Consider the following 14,661-nt stretch of genomic DNA (forward strand, 5'->3'; position numbering starts at 1 on the left):
TAGAGAGCTGCAGGAGGATCTAGACTCACCCCGTCACACGCGTTTCTTTCTCGAACGTCTCACGCAAATCGATGCACTTTGACGCTGTCACTTCGACCTGTCAATCAACTGTCAGTCCTAAAGCATACCCTTTCTCCTATTTACTCTAAATGGGACCATAATTCACTAAATGAACATGGTAATTAAAACTCAGCAAGTCTAACACACGCCACGCTATCCATTGGAAGAGGATATTTCTTAATTTTCTAATTTAAATGAAATGTTTGGCAGACTTCACATACTGACCTTTGGGAGACAGCATGTCGTCTATGATTGGCTGCCTGTGCCTGATGTCATGGTAACCGACTAGTCTGCTGAAGTTGTGCAGAAGTTTGTCAACACTGGCCACCATGATGCCACTTCTGGAGTAGGCAGGGTACATCTCAAAATTATGTTCTGAGAAAAAAAAAAAAAAAAAAGACGAGGAGGTAACATCACTGCTACAAAGAGGTGGTGAATTGGGTCTTCTTCAAATTTCAGGTGACTACACATACCTGTCAGGAAGACTGTGTGTCGGTACTGTGTGTATAGGGCCTGGAGCTCCAGCAGACAGTCCAGGGGAGGGGATTGATTGTCCATCGTGTCGCAGTGATGATACGGGAGGAACTCAACAATGTGCCGCTTCTGATAGGCCGTGAGTACGTCCAGTAGGTTGACTGCATCTCTACTGAACCTGACGACCAGACAAACGTACAACACGCATCAAAAGACTGTCTGCAACCTGCTGGATGTGGTACAGAGTATGCCAACTGTGCTCCTGAAGTAAAAGTAATCATACAGTGCAGACACAGCCTCAGTACCTGGCGTTCTCTTTTAATTTCTTGTGGGTTTGCCAGTGAACCTTCCACCTCCAGACGCTTTCTAGAGAGCTGTGCTGCTCCAGGAGCCTCAGCAGTGAAGCCAGTCGATCTGCAGAACAACAGGCCACCAATCAACACATCAGTTAAGTCGACACAAACACGTTTACTATCAGTGATTTGTCTCCTGATTTACCGCAAGTGATGGAGTCTGGTTTGAGGACGAAGTCGTCCGAAACGATGCAGCCGCCAGAGACAAAAAGCTTGTTGCAGCTGTTGTTCCTGATGTCGTCCAGAGTATCGACTCCCACAAACGCCACAGAAGCATGCTGCTTCAGAGACACCAGACTTGGGATCTGACGTGCACACAAACACATCAACAGCACCTCCTGTTAGTCAGCCAGCAGATCCGTTAGGCAGGAAAACAGTCGGTAGCTCTGGTTGATGGTTAGAGTCCCAGAGGGGCTCAAGACCCTCATGTGGCCTCGTCTCCACCCTCCTGTGAGATCTACTTCCCAAACGACAGATCAATCCCAACTAATGCAATGGAAAAAAAATACTGCACTTCTAATTGTTGCAGGTATCATATGATATTCAATATAATCATGTAGTACCTGGGCTGGCTCCTCAGCATTGATTTATGATCTATTAACACATTCTTGTCTATCTTTGTCAGTATGCTTCAGAGCTGGAGCACCTGAATGTTGACAAACGAGACCAAATGAAACCCTTTGTGCGTATTTAGAGGCACCTTGTGAATGTGTCCAGCTATGTCTTTGTTCTTAATGATGACCAGCAGCCTGTCTGCAGAGTTGTCTTGGTTCAGGAAGACCCCGGGACTCTGCTCCGTGTTGCCCTGCTTCAACAGGTATTCCTACAACACAAAGACATAATGATACTACATCACCGAGGGCTGGTGTCACAACTCGGGTTGGAACTGCTGCGGTAAAGGAGACAATCTGACGTTGCATTAAATCACCGATTGGCTGCGAGCAAAACCATAAAAAGTTAGATAGTTTAGATTTGGGTGCAAAAAGGATCAAATAAAGGCGTTGTTTGACTGGAGGTTATTTTGGTGGATACATTAAAGGCTGAGCATCAAGTAAGGATACTTAGCTCTACTGATGTCTGTGTTCATCTGTTTATTATCACATTTATTTAGGCTATTTATATTACATTAATTACCTTTCTAACTTGTTTTGATCAAGTCGTCGATCTTTCCCTTTCATAGAAGCCGACTGAAACTAAAACATCAACGTAGGTGTGTGTGTGTGTGTATTTAGCGTCAGTGCTGGTCCGTTTCCACACATCCTAACGGCGTTACCTTGACGTCTTTGTGGACCTGGTCCCCTGCCTCGTTGCCGTGGAAGTAGAACTGCGTGGAGCTCCTCTTGACGTCTTTGAAAATCTCCACCAGGTTGTTGAACACTTCTGGATGCAGCTGGCTGATCAGGGAGCTCAGGGCGGCGCCCGGAGGGGCGGGGCACGCGGCGGCGGCGGACACGGGGACGGACTCAGAGGCCGAACTGGAGACCCGCTCACGGTGGTGGGACGGTTCTGTGGAGGGCGTAGAGACTCCGGTGAACCTCGGAAGTGTCTCCTTACTGTGTGTGCCCGCGAGGCCACTCCCACCGTCCACACCAGCGGTACCGCGCACAGTCCTGGATGAGCTGCCGTCTTGTGTCTTGTTGTTACGAGTGACAGCTCTGCTGGTCTCTGAAGCGTGACTTTGCTGTGGGGACTTGTTCAGAGGAGGTACGAGGACGGAAGTGTTGGTGGGTTTGTAGACAGAACCCGACTTGGAGGTAGAGACAGACGAACACGCGGTGTTCGTAGCATCAGGAACCTGTTTGGTGATTGCATGCGGCTGCCGCCCTACACCAGCAGCCGCCTGTTCGCCACAGAGCCCGTCGTCCCCCCTGCATGGTTCCACATTACCCGCTCTGATGCTGGACACAAAATCGCTGACGCTGCTCGCCAGCGCGGAATCCACGTCGGCCCGACCGGCGCCGGGCTTGTGGCTCGGCCAGCTGTCGTCGAACTCCGTCAGCATGCTGTCGATGCCGTACTGCAGAGAGCTGACGTAGTCCTGGACCGGGGGGCAGGGGTTGTAGAAAGTGACGTACTGGGAAAACTGAGACATTGGAGTGCGAGGGATTGCCTGTGGAGACGTTTCCTTGTTGGAGGTGGAGTGCGGGGACTGCGGGAAGTTGTAGTGGACGCTCTGCTCCTGCAGGAGGAGCTGCATCTCCGAGGAGAAGTTGCTCAGGTGTTTGTCCACAACGTTGTCGAGGCGAGAAGGAGGCAGGAAGATAGACGGAGAGAACAAAGAACCACCTACCGGTTCCTTCTCTTCTGCCTTTTGCTGCCCATCTCTAGCTACCACATGCGTCATTTCCACTTTCTCCTCCTCCTCCTCCTCCTCCTCCTCCCCTCGGTTTTGCACTCTCTGAACTGGCTGAGTTTCTGTTTCCTGCACCAAAATGTCTGCCTGTACCTCCCTCAACTCCCCCGTTTCCGTCGCTGCATCTTCCTTCTCTCCCTCAGTGGGCGGTGGTGGCGGTGAGGGGCTCAACCTCCTCTCTGGAGCCGGAGGGACAGACGGCTGGACGGATGCACAAGCAAATGGTGTTTCGTTCTTCTTTTCTTTCCCCTGAGGTTTCTCTTCCATGTCTTTCGGCGGAATACGCAGATTCACCCTGAGTAGAGAAACTATAGAACAACACAAAGTCCTGAGTGCTGGCATTATTCATAGTGAAGTGCAAAAGGTGCTTAACACATAGGAGCTTAACTTATATAACAAGCAAATATGAACGCACATAGTGGCTGTAACATCATCAGCATCAACATTAGCTCTACCTCTACTTTCTTAAAACCAGGCATCAGAAAATACTCATTTTTAAATGATCTAATTCATAACTGGCCAATATCCACGGCATGGCCGTCGAAGGCATTACAGTTTAAAACTTGAACAGATGCGACGAGAAGACCCAGAGAGGGGGAGGTTACCTGTGGGGGCTACCTGCTCCTCGTGAGCACCACTGTGGCGCTTGTCGAACGAGGTGAGCTCATTAGGCTCCGCCGACCGGCACCCCGGGGGGAAGAGGGGGCGGCCGAGTGGCGCGACCGGGCACAGGGGAGGAAAACGGGGCGGGGCGGGCAGCGGAGACGGGCAGTGGGAGGGAGAGGGGGCGGGGCTGGGCTCCGGGGACGGGCATTGAGACGGGGAAGGGGGCGGACTGGGCTCCGGCGACGGGCATTGGGAGGGTGACGGGGGAGGGCTGGGGTCGGGCGAAGGGCATTGGGAGGGGCACGGGAGCGGGGAGCAAGGAGGAGACGGGGCGGGGCTCATCCTGGGGGGTTTGGCTGCCGTGGCGCTGCTCGGTGCCATGGCGAGGTGCTGGAAGCGAGGGTCCTGAGGGATGTTTCTGTCTCTCTGGGTGTACCTCTGGGAACACACACCTGCAGACAAGAGTTGAATCGGAGTTGATGTTCGTAAACGTGTTAACTGAATCCGTGAGAATGGTTTGCTTGGCGATTTATTGTTTTAAAATATACATAAACACTAATCACACCTATTTGATGTTCATCCTGAGTGTGCAGGCAGGCAGATAGACCTGTAATAGGGATGAGGATCCACGGGATCTCCCACTGGATGTCTCCCTCTTCCCTTTCATATCCTCCTGCTCTCCTTTCGAGTCCTCCTCCTCCTCCTCCTCCTCCTCTACCTGCCGCTCCGTGGTGATTCATCTCCCCGCTGTGGGAGCCGGGACTGAATCCCTCCAAGCTACTGACGCTGCCCGCCGTCTGCTCCTAGACACACCGGATCACACACACTTTAATAACCTCAGTGTCGACCTCACAAAACCTCAATATTTCTATTCAAGAATGACATTTTGTATCGCTAAACAGAGGGTAAGAATAAGATTTTTAAAATGTTACAGCCTTGTAATCGGCCTCTATAGCCCAGTCATGTACACACATTAGGTCTAAAAAGTTCAGATTATTTGAAGGAGTTGCAGAGCCTCAAGATGGAGGACGGCGTCGCGGCTTCAAAGCCTCGCCCTCGAACCAGAAAAACTAGACAGACGCAGTAATTAACAAAGTGAGATCTACATTTCACGCCAAATGGAACGGATGCGCTCCACTAAGAAAGGTTCCCAGCTACCTCCAGCTCCTCCTGCTTCCTCAGGTCGATGTCACAGTTGGTGGGCAGACCCAGCCTGGTGGCCAACCTATCGAACGGAGAGGATTCCCTCGGCCTCTCCTCTCGCACTTCACAGAGGCTCCGATTGGTCGTCCCTCTTGCCGCCTGGCTGAGGTCTGTTGGCGGAGAGGGAGGCGTTCATTTTTCAACGAGCAGTTTCGCATCGAGAGTTTAAAAAAACAAACTGTAACTAGAGAAAAGGCTCTGAACCTCATGCATAGCACAACTATCCAGCCACATATTTTAGCTAGGCAATGGCTTAATTATTTTATTCTTGATCTTTTCATCGTGTAGGTCTCAGAGGGGGGGCGGTGCATTGTGGTTTAGCCGTTAAGTGGTCACGCAGAAGGTTCCAGTATTTAGTCACCTGTTAGCAGGCTGAGAAGCTTAGCGGCTAGCTCAGATCCATCTTCCCTCAGCTCGACGTCCTTCAAACCCACCGAGCCAATCAGAGACGCAAGAGAGCCAGGAGAGGACGGGACCTGGATCCCCTCAACTAGGAAGGCAGAGAGGAAGAACATGTCCGTGAGCAACACATCACCCATCAATCATAACCACACTGAAGGTTTGCGGCGATAAGCTTGATCCTTCATGGAAATGAGCAGATTAAGAAATTAAGTCTCTCGGACCCTCGAGGCACAAAATATTTGAACTTTTCCTTCCTTCAAGGAAGAATTCAAAGGATACTCGAACTCCTCTGTTGAGGGTAGCAAGCTCATTGCCGACTTCAGTAGATAACATAGAAGGGGACTTCAAGCAGCCAGGGGTCGACCCACAAACATCCCAAAAACAGTACTAAAGTAGTTGAATCTCTAAGTGTCTCTGAAAATGCAGTGAAAGAATTCAAAAGAAGCGCGCCGCCTCCTCACCGGGAATCTTGCCGTGTCTTCTGGGTTCCCGTGATGCCTTCAGGAACTTCAGCGTCCTCTCTGCCGTCACCTGCTCCAGTTTCCTTTTCCTCCCCGGCGCCTTCACCCCTCCTCCTTCCTCCCTCCTCACCTCGTTCTCTGCGTTCCTCTTACAGCTCATCACCAGGTCTATCAGCTGCTGCATCTGAGACAAGGAAAAGCACCTTGGAGTTCAACACGAGTGAACACTACATCCCGCCGTTATGTTTTGGACTTCGTGTCAGATTCTTTTACATTTTCCCGTTTGCTCGGTTCGTCTCTGGCGGTGCTGGACGCCTCCCTCTGGGCGCCACACCTCTTCCCGAGGTTGGCGTCCTGCGGCTCCTCGGGGCAGTTGGCCTCCACCATCTGCCGGGCCCGGGCCACTGACAGCAGGTAGAGGGCCGGGCTGTACAGGCAGGAGCGCAGGTAGCCGTCCATGTTCACCCGGTGGTGTTTGGGGGTCGGGAACAGCTTCCCCGGCTCATCCAGTTTGGATTCGTACTCGCCCATCGGGTACTGCCGGACCTGGAGAGGAAAGACGGGGAATGTGTGCTTTCATCTGTTGTGAGGAGCGATTACAAGATAGAAACATGGTACACGTATGAACCAAATAACCTCCAAATGTATGCGCCCAGCCCGACAATAGAGATCTATTTAAGAAAACAATGGGTCGTACCGTGCCTTCGTTCAGGCCGATGAGGTATTCCCGCGCCTGGTGCTCCACGCCGGCAGACAGCTCGGGAGGCGGGTTGGCGCGGGCCTTGACCAGAGCGTGGTGCAGCGCCGGGATGAACTGGCTCAGCCGCGGCATCACCGAGGAGGCGCCACGGGTCGAGGAGGCGCCGCGGGTCGAGGAGGAGTCACGGGTCGAGGAGGAGTCACGGGTCGAGGAGGAGTCACGGGTCGAGGAGGCGCACCGCAACGCTGCCGGGGGAAGAAATGAGACAACATTTGATCAAAAGTTTGAATTCACGGTTTAAGATGATGAATGGCCAAAAAGATTATATAATAAATAAAAATAATCTATTTTCACTTTCCAGTACGTAACGTGCGGCGCTAAAACACCTGCCCAACATGTGTGTGTGTGTGTGTGTGTGTGTGTGTGTGTGTGTGTGTCGAGCCCATCCCAACCCTATTATTCCTTTGTGTTTATTAAAGCTGCGTTTATTGATCAGCAGCGAGTCAACTGACTGTGTGTAGTAGATTCACAATGATAATAATTCATAATGAAGCTGTTGCACGGAGTAACAGACCTTTAAGCCTCCTTCAGCTCATTCTTTTGTTTTCAATTAGTTTATTTGGACTTTATAGATCCATAATCTTGATGGATCCGTATCGGCTGAAATAAAAGCTGATCAAAACTACGATCCGTCCGTATGAGATGATAAAAGATGTGTAAACAGTACTCACTGGATTTGGCCAGATCTCTGGACTGTGGGAAGACGAACAAGGCCTGAAGGCATCTCTTCCAGCTCTCTCCTCTCTCTGAAGACACATAATTCATTATTATTGGTCGTATGCTGGAGTATTCTTCCACGCTTCACACCTACATCTACAAAACAGAACACTGGCAAGTTCTCGTGGTACATGTGGAGAAGGTCAAAAAGGCATCGGAGGTTAATAAGCCATATTTTTTTAAGTAACCACAAGGCTTGCCCAACATGATCCTCCTCTACCTATTTAACCCATCTGCCCCGTGTCCTACCGGAGGGCGTGGCCATCTGAACACTGGACATCAGGAGGAGAAAGCCTCGGTCTGACAGCGGAGTCACCAGAACCTGAAGAGAGGAGAGACGACTGTCCTTCAAACACACCCTCTCATTTCCCATCTTTCTGGTCGGCTTCTCCTTTGTCGTTGTTTTTTTTATCACGTACTTATTAACAAACGTTACTACTTCTCAATTAATAATGTCAAAATAAAAGGCTCAAAGTGAGCCCGACCCACCACTCTCTTCATCTCCAGCTCCTGGAGGAGGCTCGTCACGCTGGTCGCAGACCGACTTTTGTCAGTCACCTCCAGAAGGCTGCAACAATGGCCGCTCTTCACAACTACACACACACACACACACAAAAGAAATATTGTTAGACAACAGACCCAACAAAGGAAGTTGGCTTGGCTTCCTGTTGAAGGTGTGAAAGCAGTTCCAGGAACTAAATTGGGTGTCGAGACTAAAGAAGGTCCGTGTGTAACTCAGTCTTTGTGTAATGCACCATCGACTCTGAGGGCTATTGGGGGCGTCACCTTCGTGGCTGCTGCTGTACAGGTCATAGCAGAGGAGGTCGGAGGGCAGGAGCGTGGTCACCTGGTCGAGCCTCATCAACCAGCCGATTTCCAACTTCTCCGGTCTGAAGGAGACACGCAGAGACACACACAGAGCCGATCGCTTTAGAAAAAGGTGAGGATACACTCGTTTTACCCGTGGTGATGTAGCCAAAGGGCACACCATAGATTTAAAGAGAAAGGAGAGAGAGAGAGAGGTCAGTACTCACAGTCTGTGGGGCAGGAGGGGAGGAGAGAAGGAGCGAAGGGAGATCTGGAAGAGAACCTGGTCACCTTTCACCAAATCTCCGGTCCACACTGTGAACTGAGCACGCTCTGGAGGGAGAGAGAGAGAGAGAGAGAGAGCGAGACCTTAAGGACTATATGTGTGGACCGTCTCAGGTACGCGGTGCGGTGTGAATAGAGGAGAAACGGGGACTCACCTTTACTCCCCTCCGATGACTGGCTGTTGGACCTGTCCGTCAAAACACAGCAAACAGAGAGCAACATCAACTCAGGTGTTCATGCAGGGATCAGGGTGGATTTAAAAGCCCAACAAATTGTCACTTAAATTACTGTTTTTACAAATAATAATGATCAACTTTATCGTTATTAAGCAAGCAGAAATACAATGCAGTTTGGTTGCATTATATTAAAAGACGTAAAGTATAAACACAATAACAAAACGAGTGTAAGCCGTAAATGCAATCCCCGTTTTCAGGTAACGGATTTATTTAAAACGAAATGTGCCATTTTTCTCCAGTTACATTATTGGTTCACGGATTATGCAGTAAAAAAAATGAATGCAAAACTTCTTGTATGGGGAATTTGTATTATAAATTCTTATTTTAAAAACACTCGATAAGACTTTTGAGATCTTTTCACGTGGAAAATGAAGCATCTGTTGACGCGTCTGCAGAAAGACTTGAACCAGTTGTCCATACCTGATGGGAGCCAGAGGTTTGCTGGGAAGTGGAGAATCTTTCCCTTTAAACTGGAATGAGACGACGGCGTACGGGCACACCTGGCGAGGCCGCTGCCGCAGCTCGTCGAACAAGTACTCGTAGAAATATTGCTGAAATAAAACAACAGAGCAACAGCGTTCAATGCCCGATACACTTCTTTAAAAAAAAATTTTAAAAAAAGGAAAACTCATTAAAATCAGAGAAATATTTTTAACTGAACAATATATATATATATATATATATATATATATATATATATATATATATAAAAATAAAATAATAATAAATATTATTATATATTTATTTTTACTTGACCACCAGGTGTGTCACATGACATGTGTGGCCCAGTCAGTGCTTGATGGGAGGTTTCATGTCTAATTTTGGTTTGTGACTTGACCCCCAATGACCCCATGAATGTTTCCTGTGTGTGCGAGCGTGTTTTACCCGTCTTGTGGGGACAAAGGTTAGACTACACAGTCACATTGAGGGGGGGGAGAGGGGGAGAAAATGGGGACAATTGTACACCCCTTGCATAAATCATTAAATTGACTTGGTATCTGCTGAAAGTGGGGTTTGGGTTAGGTAAAGGGCTCAGGGTTAGGCTCCAGAAAAGTCAATGTAATGTCCCAGTGTGTGTGTGTGTGTGTGTGTGTGTGTGTGTGTGTGTGTGTGTGTCCTTACCTGTGTGAGTTCAAAGGCTCGGTAGGAAGTGAGCGCTGAGACTTTGCTGGCGTTCTTGGAGGTGTGGCTGTCGAAGCGAGGCGTTGGATCCAGAAGGTTCTTCATGTTTTCATAGATGCTCTTCACTTTCCCCTGAAACCGAAAAAAAAAAAAAAAAGTGATTCAAACTCCCGGTGTTGGTTTATTAGAACTAAAGACACGTTCACGTCAACGACGAATGTCCTTTTAATTCTCTACAAAGACGAGAGAACGTGAGCGGGTTCTGAAAGTTGTTCTCCGTTGCCTCCATAGAACCATCTACTGGCCAAGCGCTGCTGAAATGTTGACACGTGTACCACCTGTAACTTTGGTATTTTTCAAGCTGGAACCCTCTTTTCATGTTTTTTCTTTTAATAAGCTGGTCCGGTATTGAACGAGGACTCTGCAGCAGCGCGGCGGCTGCTGAGCCAGCTGTAATGTCGTCGCCCGGGGCAACGCCTCCCTACGAGTGTTTGCTTTGGCCTCCGGCAGGCCGAGCGCTTGTTCTTGGGAAAGAAACCCGACACTGAAGTTCCTTTTCGCCTTTCGCTTTTCCGTTTGTTATTGCGTGACTTGTTGTCGGAGTTTGTCGTGTTCGAGAACAAGAAAATGTTTTCGAAAATTATTATTTAAAATGCCATGAATGAATATTTAGATGATTTCGACATGATAACAAATAGACCGGATCCAGCTACAGTTAAAGAAACCCGTTGGATTAGAGTTGGGTTATTTCCATAATGTAGTCAGACACTCATAATGACCAGCTGAGCCCGTCAGCTTTTAGTAGGGGGGGCGGGGGGGGTGTCTCTGAGCGGTTACATATTACATAGCAGTAGTCTGCAGCGTTAATCCTCTATCCTGCACCATTTGTTTTTTTTTAAAAGTCCATTTTAAACCGGCTTAATATTCTTTTCACCTGTTGAATACCGGGAAGAGGAGGGACATTGGTAGACATCTTGTCTCCCGTCTGCTCTCCTTCCAGGCTGATTTGTTTGTCGGTTTTGAATGCAGCTTAACGGCGTCCGGTTTGTTAGAGGCATCGTCGGCCTTATTAGTCTCAACAGCACTGGCAGCAGAGCGTGTTTCCCATTATTGTGTGTAGTCTTGTGTAGTTAACAGTAGCAACAAAATAACAGCGACGTAGACAACAAAGCAGGGAGCGGGAGAGAAGAGCGGCGGCGTGAACATGCGATCGGAAAACGGCTAATTTACCTTCATCACTTTGAAGATGACGATCTCCCCCGAGACGCCAGGCGTTATGGGACTGGTCTGAATCAGGTCAGAGTACCTGGACAGATACACTCCTAGAAACACACACACACACACACACACACACACAAAGAAGAAGAACAAATAAAGATCACTGGGATTTTTTCTTTCCATCTAATGCAAATTTCTTTGTGTTTGCTAACAGAAAGGTGGCTCACAAAGAACAATAAAGAGATGGGAAAAAAGGTACAAATATGAAGGTGGTGTTTTATTTAGCTTGGATCTGTAACCCTCCTACCTTTAACAGGGTTTCCCAGCACTGTGTTCCGGCTCTGACCCACCAGCAGCCCCTTCTCACAGAGCAAGGGCAGCTACAACAGACAAACAATTCAAAGTCATTGAGATCGGCTGGTACAAAATACCTACGGCACAGGATGAATGGCAAAAACCAACAAAAGTACTGCACAATTGATGCTTAGATATGCTCGTCCAACCAAGACCTCTTCTTCTGGTATACACCAGCTGTTAAAACTCACCTTGTCAGCATCAGTCAACAGGAAACAGTAGCTCTCCTCCAGCTCCTTGTCTGTCCTCCCATCTGCCTTCATCTCCTTCCTCTTCTCCACAAACTGACACACACACACACACACACACACACACACACACATAATATGTTTATAGAGAAAGCGGTCTGTGCCACAGAGATAGTAAATCTCCACTAGGACGTGTGCCTGTGCGTTTCAATGTAGAACAAGACCATATATGGGATTTCTGCTCTCCCATATGAGGAAGCAACTGAACGTGCGCCCGACATAAAATGGCGACGTTCCTCCACCGCGTCCCGCCAGCCCACCTCTTTCTCCAGCAGTTCGCTGTGGACGAGCCGAGGTTTGCAGTAGGTGAAGCAGCCCGCCGAGCCGGTGTCGATGTAGCTGGAGTTCAGGACGGTCATCATGTCTTCGTACTCCCTGGACTCGATGGAGACGTACTGGAACAGGGCTGAGAGAAACCACACAGGCGTCAGTGTGCGTTTACGTGATGGACAACACAACAGGTAGAACTGTGTGGCTTTGCTGTAGGAGCAGCGATTCACTCGCTAACCTACACAGAGAGGTCTGAATCCAGAGCCGACTACCTACAACATGCATCCAATATCAATAGCCAAGAGCATGTGGACCCCTGAAAGTGGCAGCCATAATCATGACTCTTTTCTAATTAACAGTGACGGTAATAAGCGTAGTCTAATTTCTGTATTTGTAAATGTTATGTGCAATATAAATGTCCAATGCATGTGTCCCAAATAATGTCAACTCTTTGTGCAGCTTTCAGGTGAGCCTCGCCCACATCCAAAACAGACGGTCCGGGCATCTGGGGAGAACTACAAAAAAAAAAAAAAGCTGTTAAGTCTGCCTCGATTATAACGGGGCTGCGCTCGCCTTTTGTGCTCAATTCTCAGGAGACAAAAAGAACCTGCAGCAGCTGCCTTCCTCGGTGTGGAGGTGGTGTGTGTGTGTGTGTGTGTGTGTGTGTGTGTGTGTGTGTGTGTGTGTGGTTGGGGGGGGTGTGGTGTCAAACACCTGAGAGAGGTGGGGGTCAGACGTGCACATCCACTCATTAAAAGAAAAGAAATTTGGAGCAAAGGTTGTTTTTCTACACCCGCTGGAACACCACTGGGTATCAAGAGCTGGTTCTCTTAAAAAGGACCAGTGATTTGTTTGTTTTAACTTGTTGTTGTTGTTGTTGTTGTAGTAGTAAACTTGTTGTCTACTAATATTCATCTACAGTGTGGCCTTGCAAAATGCAGTCTTCATACAGAATGTCCTACACATAGTGTCATATTCCTATTCTCAACCACAACTAGTTAAGTCTCCAGTTAACACGGTCGCCAGTTAAGCCGTAACACCGGCCAACTGCTAGCCCCGGCGCCCCTGACCTGACCGTTGGTCGCTTACGTCTCTTTTTAACGCACCACATTGTCCTTTTTAGTTCATTAGTGATTAAAAACACGACCACCGCGCAGTTTACACACGAGACACGTCGCAGTTTGTGTGACGTTGACGCTCTGCGCATGCGTCGGAAGCCAACGGCAACAACACAACAAAAAAAAAAGAAAAACATGTCCGACGTAGAGCGCGTTTGATTAAAAAGGGTGTTTATTTTTACCCGTTACCGTTAGCAAACATTACAACAACAACAAAGAGTTGGGGACACGTAAATGTAATTAAAGTAGAAATATAAAAACATAACTATAACTTCTGGTCTCCCGTGTTGTGATTTTGTTGGTGATAAATCGCATTTTTAAAGAAAAGGGAGCAGCCCACCTCTCTTCTCCCTGGGCTTCCTCGGGATGGGGAACTTGAGCGGCTCCATGGGCATGTATCTCCGGTAGAGCGAAGCAGAGTCCCTCCGCTCCTCCATCGTCCTCTTGCCCGGTCGGTCCGGGACGACTGCGTGCACCTCGGTCACCTCGCCATCTTGCGGGATGACGTTTGCGCCTCCGACATCCGCGGCGGTCGACAACCTCCTCGGCGGTCGAGCCGCCTCCCTCCGAGCCGGGTTGACGTCCATTGTCGTTGTTTTCTCAACCCGTCGGCGTGTCGCTGTTTGCTCGGCTACAGAAGCACACACACACACCCCCCCCGCAGCGCAAGGAGTCGAACCTGCACACGCTTCGAGGATCGCACGCCATGCTCTTCCTGGAGCAAAGGTCTTCTTCACTCAGATTTTCAACCGCAGCGGAAAGTTGCTGTAAATGTCGCTCTACCGCCACCGCGTGGACACATTCTGCACCTTCAGTGGCGATGGGTTTATTTTTTGGAGGATTTCTATTCTAGGATCTGCATATTTTATGTTATGGTGGAGAAATAAATGTCCTCATGGAAGGAATTTACTTTTGTGACAATAAATGTACAAACGGACATATTTAAACTTCCTATTAGAGGACATTCACCTTAACACAGTTGGAAGAGAATAGGTTCTTAACAAGTTTGGAATTGAAGTGGTTTAGAAAAAGAAAATAATTATATATATATATATATATATATTGTCTTAATATATATTAATACCAGGATATATATATATATATATTCTGGTATATAATATGATATATATGGAATGTATATAAATTCTGGTATTAATATATATTCATATATATTAAGATACAATATATATACTGTGTGTATATATGTATAAATATATATATATATTATTTTTTATATATATATATATATTATTTTTGTTAACATCATATTAGGAACAAAGTCTGATATATATATATTTTTTAACATCATATTAGCAACAAAGTCTGATATATATAATATATATAGTTTTTTGGACATAAATGCAGATCCTTTAAGACCAAGCCCAGCTTGAATCATTGGAAGAATGAGTTGAAACTCAAGTAAGTGACTTAAGTTTGTTAAAGACAACAACACTCTAAGGTTGTTTTCATTACATGATAACTTTGGGTTAATTTGAGATAGCCCTGCTGTATGTATTTGATTGATTTATGTATTTTCATTGTATTTATTTAATATTCACAGTCAAAGTCTTTGTTTGTTCCTATTACTTTCGCAAGTCAAAACTCTCAACAAAA

The 14,661-nt window shown here is 47.7% G+C and overlaps 1 protein-coding gene across 7 annotated transcripts in view; it reads right to left on the reverse strand.

Annotated features, from left to right (window-relative positions):
* The window catches only part of tasora (transcription activation suppressor a), a 43,424-nt gene that overhangs the window by 6,880 nt on the left and 21,883 nt on the right, over window positions 1–14,661 (reverse strand). For 4 of the 7 annotated variants that reach the window (XR_004609517.1, XR_004609516.1, XM_034533499.1 and 1 more), the window contains exons 1-26: window positions 13,388–13,789; window positions 11,920–12,065; window positions 11,603–11,695; window positions 11,365–11,437; window positions 11,070–11,161; window positions 9,840–9,971; window positions 9,138–9,268; window positions 8,637–8,668; window positions 8,424–8,529; window positions 8,176–8,279; window positions 7,879–7,982; window positions 7,639–7,711; window positions 7,344–7,418; window positions 6,610–6,857; window positions 6,186–6,458; window positions 5,913–6,096; window positions 5,411–5,539; window positions 5,005–5,159; window positions 4,412–4,649; window positions 3,846–4,298; window positions 2,161–3,548; window positions 1,588–1,710; window positions 1,033–1,192; window positions 840–948; window positions 534–712; window positions 286–435 (exon numbers count right to left, since the gene is read on the reverse strand). Coding sequence is in view for 5 of the 7 variants with exons in the window: in XM_034533499.1 (XP_034389390.1) it covers window positions 286–435; window positions 534–712; window positions 840–948; window positions 1,033–1,192; window positions 1,588–1,710; window positions 2,161–3,548; window positions 3,846–4,298; window positions 4,412–4,649; window positions 5,005–5,159; window positions 5,411–5,539; window positions 5,913–6,096; window positions 6,186–6,458; window positions 6,610–6,857; window positions 7,344–7,418; window positions 7,639–7,711; window positions 7,879–7,982; window positions 8,176–8,279; window positions 8,424–8,529; window positions 8,637–8,668; window positions 9,138–9,268; window positions 9,840–9,971; window positions 11,070–11,161; window positions 11,365–11,437; window positions 11,603–11,695; window positions 11,920–12,065; window positions 13,388–13,634 (5,197 nt within the window). In the remaining 2 variants the exon portion in view is untranslated. Of the gene's footprint in view, window positions 1–285; window positions 436–533; window positions 713–839; window positions 949–1,032; window positions 1,193–1,587; window positions 1,711–2,160; window positions 3,549–3,845; window positions 4,299–4,411; window positions 4,650–5,004; window positions 5,160–5,410; window positions 5,540–5,912; window positions 6,097–6,185; window positions 6,459–6,609; window positions 6,858–7,343; window positions 7,419–7,638; window positions 7,712–7,878; window positions 7,983–8,175; window positions 8,280–8,423; window positions 8,530–8,636; window positions 8,669–9,137; window positions 9,269–9,839; window positions 9,972–11,069; window positions 11,162–11,364; window positions 11,438–11,602; window positions 11,696–11,919; window positions 12,066–12,502; window positions 12,549–13,018; window positions 13,090–13,387; window positions 13,790–14,661 lie in introns of those variants that run through there. The other 3 variants (XM_034533498.1, XM_034533500.1, XM_034533501.1) reach the window with 3 other exon arrangements.

The sequence above is a fragment of the Cyclopterus lumpus genome, chromosome 5 (genome assembly GCF_009769545.1).
Source record: "Cyclopterus lumpus isolate fCycLum1 chromosome 5, fCycLum1.pri, whole genome shotgun sequence".
NCBI lineage: Eukaryota > Metazoa > Chordata > Actinopteri > Perciformes > Cyclopteridae > Cyclopterus > Cyclopterus lumpus.